The sequence below is a fragment of the Phragmites australis genome, chromosome 18 (genome assembly GCF_958298935.1).
Source record: "Phragmites australis chromosome 18, lpPhrAust1.1, whole genome shotgun sequence".
NCBI classification, from domain to species: Eukaryota; Viridiplantae; Streptophyta; class Magnoliopsida; order Poales; family Poaceae; genus Phragmites; species Phragmites australis.
The window spans coordinates 20,777,641-20,790,275 of NC_084938.1; the positions used below are offsets into that span (position 1 = coordinate 20,777,641).

General features: G+C 49.3%; 2 protein-coding genes across 3 annotated transcripts; one reads left to right on the forward strand and one right to left on the reverse strand.

The window, feature by feature from the left end:
• The first annotated feature begins 244 nt into the window (after nucleotides 1-244).
• On the forward strand, nucleotides 245-3,206 carry LOC133899682 (putrescine hydroxycinnamoyltransferase 1-like). Its single transcript, XM_062340719.1, has 2 exons — nucleotides 245-804; nucleotides 2,224-3,206. Exons 1-2 carry the CDS (start codon nucleotides 367-369, stop codon nucleotides 3,088-3,090), a joined length of 1,305 nt encoding a protein of 434 aa, XP_062196703.1. The 5' UTR covers nucleotides 245-366; the 3' UTR covers nucleotides 3,091-3,206.
• Nucleotides 3,207-8,040: 4,834 nt separating this feature from the next.
• LOC133898382 (QWRF motif-containing protein 4-like) lies at nucleotides 8,041-12,500 on the reverse strand. 2 transcript variants are annotated; one of them, XM_062339061.1, is made up of 6 exons: nucleotides 10,641-12,500; nucleotides 10,126-10,245; nucleotides 9,801-9,917; nucleotides 9,610-9,699; nucleotides 9,323-9,430; nucleotides 8,041-8,436 (listed from the first exon to the last, which is right to left on the reverse strand). In XM_062339061.1, exons 1-6 carry the CDS (start codon nucleotides 11,913-11,915, stop codon nucleotides 8,383-8,385), a joined length of 1,764 nt encoding a protein of 587 aa, XP_062195045.1. In that variant the 5' UTR covers nucleotides 11,916-12,500; the 3' UTR covers nucleotides 8,041-8,382. The 2 variants fall into 2 exon arrangements, with proteins under 2 accessions (XP_062195045.1, XP_062195044.1); XM_062339060.1 differs by having other exon boundaries at nucleotides 8,041-8,442; nucleotides 10,641-12,498.
• Nucleotides 12,501-12,635: the final 135 nt, after the last annotated feature.

Genomic DNA, 12,635 nt, shown 5'->3' on the forward strand with positions numbered 1-12,635 from the left:
ACTGATTCACTGTTCTCTATATTACAATCAAACTCCTAATAGAAAATGGACTGGATCACCTCTCTTAAATACCTATTCGGTGATATGGTGGAGGAAGTTATAGATGATGACAGAAACAGCATGGCGCAGCCGGACCACAGCCCACGGGACACATGTACGCAGCCACGCAGGTCATGCGGCCCATGCCGCGGCCCTGCTTTATCACTTGTCTACAAATACTCGCGGCTCCACACGCTTCACTTGCAAAGTCACAGACAAGAGAGAACACAAGCAGCACGTACTGATCGCACGAGCGCGCTGGGTCACCACCATGTGTGTTACTGCGTGCAAGACCGCGAGTAGAAAGTAGAGAAAGATCGAGGGACGATGAAGGTTGACGTGGTGGAGACGACGCTGGTGGCGCCAAGCGAGGACACGCCACGGCGGGAGCTGTGGCTGTCCAACCTCGATCTAGCCGTGCCCAGGACGCACACGCCGCTCGTCTACTACTACCCGGTGCCGGCGACGCCTGCGCCTGAGCCTGCTGGAGCCGTAGGGGAGGGCTTCTTCGCGCCGGAGCGGCTCAAGGCGGCGCTGGCGAGGGCGCTGGTGCCGTTCTACCCGCTGGCCGGGCGGCTCGGCGTGGGCGAGGGCGGGAGGCTGCAGATCGACTGCAACGGCGAGGGCGCGCTCTTCGTCGTCGCCAGGGCGGACTTCGCCGGTGAGGAGCTCTTCCAGGACTACGAGCCGTCGCCGGAGACCCGGCGGATGTTCGTGCCATTCGTGCCGTCCGGCGAGCCGCCCTGCATCATGGCCATGTTTCAGGTGACCTGACCGGCAACTTTGCGTCTCTGCGTTTCTAATTCTGCCTTTATTTGCTTCTTAGTCCTTCCTGCCGTGTGCTTTAATTTTGCCGTGGACGTAATCAGTTGCACACTTACGATTTCATGTGGAAACGGCAACGGAGTTTGCTAGATGAATGCTTGCCTCATGTGAAGGCCAATATCCATCGTGTCATCGCTTTACTTGGAACGCGTGAATTTTACGGGATTTCAATTGAAAAATTCATTGGGGGCATGAGGATACATGGCTTTTCTGGATCGTTTGTTTAAGTTAGAAATTCATGCTTTAGAATTAAGTGAAAAAAATTATTTAATAGATGAAATAATCAACTCATGAATAAATATTAGTGGAAAAAATAGATGATCGAAATAGACAGTTGCATGCCAATTGTAATTCCCCACAAGATTCCCAAGGCTAGTCTAGTTCACCTAGCCTATTCACGTATCACTTTAGACTTGGAGAAAGGGCCAACAACGACAATTGGTTAAATTGGTCGTACTGATCGAACGGTCCTACGTTTAAGATTGTAATAATAGTGCACACTGACGCCTCTCGAAAATAAAAAAACGAGAGAAAATTCCGACATTTGGACCTTTGATGTTTGAAATTAGTATCTGCCAGCACCTATCAAATCTGATGATATCATCTTAACTAGGACATGCGTGCGAAATTCTGCTGGCCGCCCAAGAATTAGACAGGACAAAACTGAAAGGAGAAATCGACACCCATCCGAATAAGCTATCTAATGTGATGATGACACATGTGAAAAAGATAGGTCATTAACACTAATTAGACACTTTTGTTCCGTTTTCCTTAATTAATTTAGGTAGAACTCTTGTCATTATTCAAAAAAAAGAAAGAAAAAGATAGGTCGTCGTGAACATAATAGCCTTTATATCCCAGTAGAGGTAGATCAGTGTGTGCAAATCGTATGCAGAACAGCGGCTGCAGCCGTAATCGCATCGAAATTGGTAACTTGGGTTTGACATCTAATATTTGTTTTAACTTCTGAGGCGGGGTATAGCATCGCTGTATCTCATGACGCAGGGACTTTGAATACTTATCTGGTTAATTATCTGCAAGTAGTTTTACGAGAGATTAACCCTATATGGCTATATATATCCTCCATGTCATCGCCGCTGTTTGACATTTTATTTGGATTTTTTTGTGAGACTACCATTCTTATGCTGGAAAAGAAAAGTACCGGAGTTCATTTTGATAGATGAGACTGTGACCTGTCAGAAAATATGATATTATTTCTGTATCATGACGGATAAACGATATGCCCACATTTCGATAAGATACTGAGTTGAATTTTTAGTATATGTTCAGTAACTTATTGTATCCATGGAACAAATAGGAAAAATTGTGACATGTGCATCATCTTGGACGTGCGTGCAGGTGACGTTCCTCAAGGGCGGCGGCGTGGTGCTGGGCACGGGCATCCACCACGTGACCATGGACGGCATGGGCGCGTTCCACTTCATCCAGACCTGGACGGGGCTGGCCCGCGGCCTCGATGCAGCCGAGGCGTGTGGATCGCTGCCGTTCCACGACCGGACCCTCCTCCGAGCGCGCTCCCCGCCGACCCCGGCCTTCGACCACCCCGTCTACTCGCTGGCGTTGCTCAACGGCTGCCCCCGGCCCTTCGTCACACGCGTCTACTCCGTGGCCCCGAAGCTCCTCGCCGACCTCAAGTCCCACTGCGCGCCCGGCGTGTCCACCTACTGCGCCGTCACCGCGCACCTCTGGCGCTGCATGTGCGTCGCGCGCGGTCTCGCCCCGGCCTCGGACACGCGGCTCCGCGTGCCGGCCAACATTCGCCACCGCCTGCGCCCGCCGCTCCCGCGCAGCTACTTCGGCAACGCCATCGTGCGCGACCTCGTGACCACCCGGGTGGAGGACGTCCTGGCCCGCCCGCTCGGGTTCGTGGCACAGGCAATCAAGGACGCCGTGGACCGCGTGGACGACGTGTACGTGCGCTCCGTGGTGGACTACCTGGAGGTGGAGTCGGAGAAGGGCAGCCAGGCGGCGCGCGGGCAGCTCATGCCGGAGTCCGACCTGTGGGTGGTGAGCTGGCTGGGGATGCCCATGTACGACGCCGACTTCGGCTGGGGCACGCCGCGGTTCGTGGCGCCGGCGCAGATGTTCGGCAGTGGCACGGCGTACGTGACGCAGCGCGCCGACATGGACGAAGGCGTCGCCGTACTCTTTGGCCTGGAGCCTGAGTACCTGCAGTGCTTCGAGAAGGTCTTCTACAGGGAATGAGATCATCACCACTGGAGTCTTTTTTTTTTCGACGAATACATTTTTGTACTGTGTTTACTTTTCAGTTTGGAAGTGCATGTGTAGCTATGTTCAAACAGCTTTTCTTATGTTTCTCTCACTGCTACAAAGCACGTAGTTACGGTTAATTCTAAACAACATTACATTCAAACGAATTTGAAAACGCACTTACAGCGCATTATGTTAATTCTAAACAACATTACGTTCAAACGAATACATTTGAAGTTTTACATCCAAACTAATTACTCACCCATCTCAACCAACCCGAAGCTGACACGTGTCTGGCACGGTCCTCTCCTAATCACCAAGCCAAACCGACTCAATAACACTGAATTTCCTCACAAACAGATTGTTGTATTGTCACTCAATCAAGCACAACAGTGTGGTTACAGTTTGGGGAAAGAAAAAGTATAGAATTGGTGTAGCTAAGCAATATTGGACGGGTAGTAGAAGGGAAGGGAATTGGAAAAGAGCAGCAGCATGAGCTCAGAGCAGAGAGGGAGCGTTGGGGAAGACAGCCGGAGGAGGAAGAAAGGTTATGTGCAATCTTCAATTCATTGATGTCGTCTACAGTACAAGTACTCATTCATATAAGTCGCTCCCTGCCGAGTGGGCCACGCCCACCCCTTGCAGCCTAGCCAAACTAGGTCCAGTCCCAGTCCGTGACATTCCTCCCCCTTGAGACTTGGCTTGCCTTGAAGCCGACACCGTGAACTGAGGATGACTGAACTCTAGTTGTCGAGCCTCAGTCCGCCAAGATCCCAAATTCCATTTCCTTCAAGCGATTCCTCTCCAGCTACAAATAATACCAAAAGTTACAGCAGCAAGTCAGGTGCTTCAGGTACTGCAGCAACAAGGAGCCTAGCTGAATCTCCACTCTGGTTTCTCCATCTGTGCTCAATGATTAGTGTACTCAGATTGGCTTCAATATCACCTGAAAATTCAGATGCCAAAAAATGCAGGCCATCGTCTTGCTTTGCAGATGTGTTTCTTTCAATCACATCAGTGCTCCAAGGTGTAAAATCAGCATATCTTGAGCAAATATCCACAAGAAATCTATGCCTAATGTACCAAAATATTGTCTCCAAATACTGTTGTACCTTCAATGTGTTGTCAATGAGTGGATGCAAGTCATTAGCATCAACCAAGGAATGCAGCCACACCACACTTCCGCTGTCCAAGGTGTCATGCCAATTAAGCCATGTCTTCAATTCCATATGATAAATCCATGTAGTCCCACTTTGGAGCAATGCAATCTCAGACCCCACCATCACAGCGACAAGGCTTTCAACTTCATCTATCAACACAAATACGAGGTTGTTTTCTTCCTCCATCATTTCATGGATCTTCTGGAAAAGTTTGGCCACCTGTTTTCCACCATCAGGAAACCACTTGCTGAACAACGAATGCGCATTGACTTCAATCAATTGACACATAGAATAGCTCCAGATTGGCAGGTTAACCTCTTCAACTCCTTCTGAGCTCTACTCCTTGACTAACAACAGTGGCTGCGCTCTCAGACTGCTACCCTTGATGAGATGGAAAATTCTTAGGAGAGCTTCTTCAAAGAGCTTGAGAGTTTCAGCATTCAGCTCAACTGTGCAAAATCCTAAGGCCTTGCATTCCTCTACATATTGCTTGCACATATACACCCTCCATGCTTCTATTGCCACAATTCGTGATCCCTGGGTTTCTTCTTGTTCCATAGGTGGCAGCCAAGGTAATAACAACAATTTTATGCCGCAACAGCTACTCAAAAAGTCTTGGGCTACCCCAATGGTTGAGGTCGAGCAGACGGCTGACTCCAAGAAACACAGCTTGCCAAAAAACAGAGCTACATTGAGATCAGGGTTGCACACCGAGTGGACGACGCCGCAGTTGGTTCTCTGAAAAACCCACCATCCAGCACTAAAGTTCTTCATGATCCGGCGTGCCAGCTTTAGCATGCTTCTCTTACCCTCTCGCATTATAACTAACGAGTCATTTGCTAAAACTGTATCAAGGGTGATGAGGATGGCCAGGGATTCACACTAGCATTGCAGCATTGCAAGCCACCACCTGGCTCCAAAGGCGAGGCCAGACTAGAGAAGTGGCCTATAGAGCTAGTGTATTGATACCTCATCGTATTCTGTATACTTAACCCATGTGACCTCCTGCACTTAACATATCCAGCTAGAAGGTAACCTCCTGCACTTAACATTTCTAGCTGTGGATGTAGTTTCAGAGTTTTGATCTTTCACCAATCCATCAATAGACACATCCACTACTACTCATGCACTCTCAGCCAGCTGCTTGCAGAACCTGAGAAGTGTAACCTCCCTGATGGGGACTAAAGGTGAGAGGACCTACAACTCAACTTTCATCAGCAACAATGCTCCATTTCTACTTTCTGCAATGCCGGTTGACACCTTCTATAGGATTGTGGCCTTAGCAATCATGCAGGAGAACATGTCGGACCACCTCCTTGAACTTGCGGGTAAGGGAACCACAATTGGGATGCCCGGGTTGAAGATGAGTGTGTAGTTGTTGTCCATGCGTAGATCCTAGATGGAAGATGAACGATCCAGAGGTCGCATCAGTGACAGTGGAGAATTGTTGATTTGTCGAGCGGCGTTCTTTGGCAAAGAGATGCAGCGGGCGATGGCCGAGGATGCGGCTACAATGGTAGACGCCAGAACGGTGGGTGTTGGCACCGGGGTGGCTGTCGATGCAGGAGCGGTGGTGGAGGTGGATGCTAGTGCAGTGGTGGTGGCGGATGTAGGTTCGGTGATTGACACCAGCACGACAGCAGTGTGCGTCGACACCGCAGCGGACGCAACAGCTGGGAATGTGGTGGTCATGGTGTGGAACACGGATGCGAGGGTTGTTGCAGACACTGGTACGGATGCTGATGTAGTAGCCGACATCGACACAACAGCGTGCACCGTTGTTGGGGCAAACACCGACACAGGGGCGGTCACCGGCGCTAGTGTAGATGCAGCGGTGGCTGAGGTTGTCACCATGTTTGAGGTCATGGAAGGGAACGCCAACTCGCCCACAGGGTGCATGAACTAGACATCCAACGAGCAGCAACCGTTGTAGACTGCATCCGTGGGTGGCACACCGAGCTCGCTTAGCTTCGAAAACTGTCCAGAACTAGACGAGAACCTCCACCCACCACGCGCTCGTCAGCATGAGAGCACCTGCACTACCGTCAGCCCATAGATGTTGTAAACCTGGTGCAACACGTCATCGGTCACCGAGTAGAAAAGGTGCATCATGCAGATGCGAAGCCCAGTGCGCACGAAGCTCTCCTGCCAGCCGGACATTCCACCGAACACCTGGCAGGCATCACCTCCATGAACATCTCCTCCCGCAACAAACCTCGACATCTCGCACCACAGCTCCGGGATCGAAGGCTCTGATACCAATTGTCACGTTCCTCTCCCAGTCACCAAGCCAAATCGACTCAATAACACTGAATTTCCTCACAGACAGATAGTTGTATTGCTACTCAATCAAGTACAACAGTGTGGTTACAGTTTGAGGAAAGAAGAGGTACAGAATGGGTGTAGCTAAGCAATACTGGACTGGTAATAGAAGAAGGGAAGGGAATTGGATAAGAGCAGCAGAAGGAGCTCAGACCAGCGAGGGAGTGTTGGGGAAGACAACCGGAGGAGCAAGAAAGGTTCCGTGTAATCTTCAATTCATCGTAGCTATCTCCAGTACGAGTACTCATTCATATAAGTCGCTCCCTACGAGTGGGCCATACCCACCCCTTGCAGCCCATTCGAAAGCCCAGGTCCAGGCCCAATCCGTGACAGTGTCCTAACATTCCGACCTCGCCCGCATACCCGAACCTCACCTGTGAGCTAGCATTATTACTCGATCCACGTCCACATCTCAGCCACCCATAAACCCGTGCAACATCGCGCGGTATGCTACTTATACGGAATCCAACTAGATCCATTTCACTCGCATGATTACGTGGAGGTGTATCCAAGAAAGCCCATGGCATAGTGTGTGCCCCGTCATAGCCCAACCCTGGGGACACTGGGCCAAAATCTGCAATCCAGTTGTGGAGAAAGCTTGGGTGAGCCAGCTAGCCAGCTAGCATGCTGCCAGCGCAATCCAGCAAGCACAGCCCATCCGAGCGCGTGGCCTAGTAGAGGAAACTACCAGGCTGAAAGCTTGAAAGGCTGGACGGACTGCGCCACAATATTTCGCGACCCATGCCAGAGATGCAGAGAGGGACCTCTCGAACCTAGACCGAGGAGCGGTCCGCAACTTGCATCGCAGAATCTCTACCGGCTGCCTGGGCTAGTCCGAGCGGTGGCTCCTTCTCTGTCCGACTAGATGCATGGAAGGCCGAGTCCCCACGGGCCTTGCACCATTCGGCCCACAATGTAATGGAACCTCTGGTGGCCTGAGCCGGGCCATGCTTCTGCTAAGTCTAAAAAACAACCCGAGATGCTAATTTTCATATGCCTGAAAACAGAACTTTCATCAAGCGACGAACAGCCATCCGATATAGATCCAACATCTAAGACTTCATCTTCTACCTCCCATCATCTTCTTCCTCTATGTGTTGAGCCTTGTCTTGCTGCACTCCCCTGCTCCCATGCCTTTGGCCATCTTCGGTGGCTCTCCGGCCGCTAGATCTGTGCCCATTGCCTGCCGCCACGCTAACTCAGCTCCGTCGGACCACATCCTTGCCTCCCCTGGCACCAGCAATGCCCACCGGTCATTCTTCGCCGCTCATAGCCGACAGCATCCATACCGCCTTGCCGGCTCCACCCACAACCTGCCTCCTCCGTCTGGCCAGCCTGCTTCCCCTAAAGCTTCTTCTAATCGTGAAATCCTCCCAAACCCAAACCCCGAAAACCCCTCCTCTCTAACTTTGGTCGGAGGTGCTCGTCACCTGATAGCACCTCCTAAATTTCAGATGCCTTTGCAGAGAAACTATCATCATCAGCTAATAAGGGAAACAAAAAATAAAGAGAAGAGAAAACAGATGAACTGCTTACTGTTTGGTGAAAACCATTTACACCTTTTCCTTTCCCGATAATAAAACCTGCTGAGGCCATGTCCTATAATTTGTGAGAACCGTAACTCGTTAGCTGCAGAGCGTCGCGCCATGATTCCCAAAGGTCAGGGAATGCGTATGGTACTGCATATATGTGTGTTGGTTGTTCTGTTACTTCATCTCTACAGATCCCTGTTTCATTTGCTATGTTCGAATGGGCAGATGTTGCTGTCAAAAAACAATGGTTAATTTCTTCAGCTTGACAATTTTCATCCTGCAATTCCCTCCCCCAGTTGCATCAGAAGCGTGCGAATGCTGGCCTCCTGTACCTGACCAAAGATACACCATGTAGTAACCGAGCTGGTATATTTACATTCGTATAGCATGGTTTTGTTGTTGCAAATATGTTGGTTGGGCACGCACGAGGTAAATAAGTTCAATCATGCTGCGGCAAATGGTCCAAAGTTCTGGATACCTACAGGAATTTGTCAGGTTCCATGGTCCAGTCACAAGGAGCAGACAATTCCAAACCATGACAGCATGCAACTGCTGCCAGACGCTTCGATAAAATGACAGCATGCGCAAGTCCTGCAGCAACTCTACAGGACCTTGTGCAGATTTCTACATCCAACTGGAATGACCGGATTATTACAGAAAACTAACCGAGAGGTCAACTAGGTTGTATTTTTAGAGGAACACTACGGTACGTGCGAGGCCAACCTCAACTTATGCCATTAATGGTTTGTATGTTTCGATTTGGCTTTTCTGAAAAATTAATTTTAGATTTTAGTGGTTGTTTTTTACAATAAATTTTAACTTCTTGGAACACTATTTTTTAAAACTATTCTCAGTTAACTTCTAGTTTATTTTTTAAAACTCATTCAGAAACTACTTTTAGTTACCTCGTTTGTTTGAGCTTTTGAATTCTAGCAGACAACATAAAAGTTAGAAGCAAAAGCCTAAACAAACATACCTAAAATTAGATGAGAGTTTTACATCTAGGATTTGTTAAATAAGGGGTAGAGGGGATCTGGTGTCAAGGATTCTTAAAATTTGTCAACTAGGACCTGGTGTCAAGGTTTCTTAAAATTTGGAGAGAGTCAACTAGGGATTAAAAGTGAAATAAGAAGGTAGGGTAAAATCTCAAGGAAATTGTTTGACTAGGACTAGGAATCAAAAGGGTTTTACCAGACTGTAATCCGAAAGTACCTGCAATTTCGCTGCCGATGCTAAGAGCTCTCTGCATTCATCAAGAGCAGCCTTTTCTTGTCTCGCCATAACTGAAAGTTGAGAAACCAAAGATGTCCTATCTTCAACCTGGTAAACATGTCCTAGCGTCAATAAGAGCAGCAAGGACATCCTATATTCCACCAAACAATTTATACAAAAAACCTTTTATAATCCATTTGAGGTTCCAGATTATCAAAGAAAAAATACTGTGGAAAAACTGTAAACCAAAATCTGAAACCGTTTATATATGGGTGCTTCTATCTAACCTTTGATTGAAAGTAGCAAATCGAGGAACTCAAAACTTGCATAACGTCAACAGCTGAGCTTATAGCATTCTTAACTGCAAGTGCATCAGCCTGTTTATACAACAGTAATGTCAATGTCCAAGATAAAATAAAAATAGCGCAAGTACAGAGCAAGGTCATTTGAATCAAGCAACTATTTGTTCACCACACACCTGAGCTCCTGATGTAACTGGAAGGCGCAGCGTGCTTGCTTTAAGAGCTTTGATCGCCTCAACTAAAGTACTGCCGTTCTCCTCTTCCAGTACCGGCCATTGCTCAAGATAAGTAATCTGGACCACAATAATGTGGTCAAAAACGAAATGAATTTAGTTTTCAGGGTGTTTCTAAGAGTATGAGAGAACAAGGATGCCCGTAATGTTGATTTCTCTATCTGTTTTTTACTATGATTCCACAAATCCAAATCTTCAAAAAATTCTATGACTCTTCACTCCTAAAACAAGTAAAGATAAAAATAATAATTAATTTGTGAATACGCACCTGCTCTGTTAAAATGTAATAGAGCTTCATCTCTTGCTGCAGGAGTAGCACATCAATTCTTGTTATTGTTAAAGCATCCCGCAGCGTCAAGATACTTATCCAAACGCTATAAAGAATGCTCTGTTTACATGATAGGAGAAAAGGTATCATGTCAGTTGAACGCTGCTCAATGAAGAGATATCTAGAAAATATACCTCCGACAATGTTCATAAACAATGGTCGCATCAACAGATTGTGCTATGCCAAAATCTCTGACGGATCACAAATTAAAGAGTACAAAAGGCGTGTTGAATGAAGTAACTAGCATACGGCATTAAAAGTAAAATGCTTGTCCAGCAAGCTTAATAAACAAAAAGATGAACCTGTCTCATCGGAGTTGCTCTCTCAATTATCTTGAAGAAATAAATTGGATGCAGGCAATAAATAAGGATGACCGCAGAATATGAACTAAGTCAACTTAGGCAATTCGAGATTAGAAAATGTACTATAGTATTAACATAAGATGCAAGTGTTACCTCGACACTGATTTTCCGGGACGATGGGGTTTCTTCTGAATGCGCATTTACGAAGCGCCACTGCAGGTATCTATTATTCAGCAGACGTAGGTGATGGATATTCTCAATCTGGCTTGCATTTTTCTTCCCTTTCCGTGCATCAGCTATATAGTTAAAAACAGGTTGTGCAACACCTGATTGAGCAGCCGAAGCACATTTTGATCGGCAAGATGCTGACGGCCTTATCCGCTGTGGACTCTGATAGGTCTTGGAAGTCGAGGATGCAGCTGACAAAACCTTGCTCGGAGACGACGATCGGTGCAGAAATGGGACAGGTGAAGAAATGGCCCTGCTCGGTCGACAAGCCGCTTTAGAACTTACCGACGTCTGTGAAGAGGTATCACTGCTAGAGTCTGCCTTATCCCCTCTTCTGCTCCGGTGGACAGCCGCCCTCTGTGCCATCTCGTTCGGCGGTCCGTTCAGACACTTGTTTGTGCCTTCGGATGGAGACATCCTTCTTGGAGAACGTCCTGCTGAAGGATTTGACGAAGATACTGTTCTACCAGCCTTGCCAGCAGGAGCAGCGGTTGTCGAAGTGAGGCCCGCAGATCCCCGGCCACTCATCATCGCCGGCCATCGATGTTGCTCAATGACCCTCTTGGAAGGAGACTCTGAAGACCGTGCGTTCTCACTCTGGTCGCCGATGCTGTTCGTGTTCCCTCTAAGAGGACTCCTCTTCCTCTCAGCCGCAGCGTTTGCCTGCACCTTGACCTTGGCCATCTCTGAAGGTAAGCCACGGACTAGCCTGTCCATCTTCTTGGCAGGGGCTGGCACGGACTCTGACCGAAGCGAGGGAGACCGGCTCCGCGCCGATGCCCATAAGCCATCAGGGGCCTTTGCACTCGTTGCACGGGGAGGAGTGCAATTTACCTCGGCGGCCGCGTCACGGGCCGGCGAACAGGACCTTGCCGCGGCGGCGGTGGAGGGCTTCAGCCGAGAAGACGGAGCAGCTGAAGGCGCGGCAGGACTTGCTCTGTCAGCCGACCACGCTCTGTTGCACGGCGCCGTGCCGTCGATTGCCGAGGCCCGGCCGGGGCACGGGGACGTGCACCGCCTCGCTGCAATACCAGCCGGCGCCGGCGCCAGTGGCACGACGGGCTTGAACCTGGAGACGACCTCCCTTCTTCGGCCGGCTGGAGCAGCATTGCTCTTCTCCGATGGCACCAGCGGCCGTCGCGGTGCGCCATCAGCCGTAGCCGCAGCAGCCTTCCTCACCTCCACTTTCACGGCGTCCATGAAGAAGAAGAAGAAGAATAGCCGCGCGCCCGGAGAGGCACAACCCGCATCGGAGTGGCTCTCATCAAGCTACGCACGCCTCGCCCGCGGCACGGCAAAACCACGCGGATCTACCACAAGAAGACATGACCCAACCACCGGGATAACAAGCCGAGATAGAAGCTTTCATTAACCTACTCGAAACAAACAAACTAGAGTCCCCCACCACGTCGCGAACGGGGAGAGGAGCTCGGCAAACGCAGGGAAGCGAACAGCGAGGACGCCGCACGCTCGCCACCGAACAACGGTGACAGCCAAGTGCCGCGGCCATGCGTTCGGCTACAGGAATTCCCCCTGTTTGTTGCTACTTCGTCGAGTCGCTCTCATCACGGGGGTGTCATTGCCGTCATGCCATGGACGGGTTGGGAACGGTCCCTAGGGGGAGAAAGCTCTCAAAACAACGTGGGGCTCGGAGCCATGGCAAGAAGGTGGTGGACAAATGTACTGTGAAACAGTAACTCCCCTAGCTGCCTAGGACGGAGTTTCTGAGGCTCTTGGAGCCGACATGGACACATGCATGCGTCATGCGTGATGGATCTTTGTAACCGGAAGCAGCAGGGGAAACAGGGTTACAGGGACAGTTCTTTGAAAACTTACTACCATTCAGGAACTACGAGCTTGCATTATGAGGCCTTATTCGATTCAATGCAGACAAGAACACTAAATCCAAATCTCCAGAAT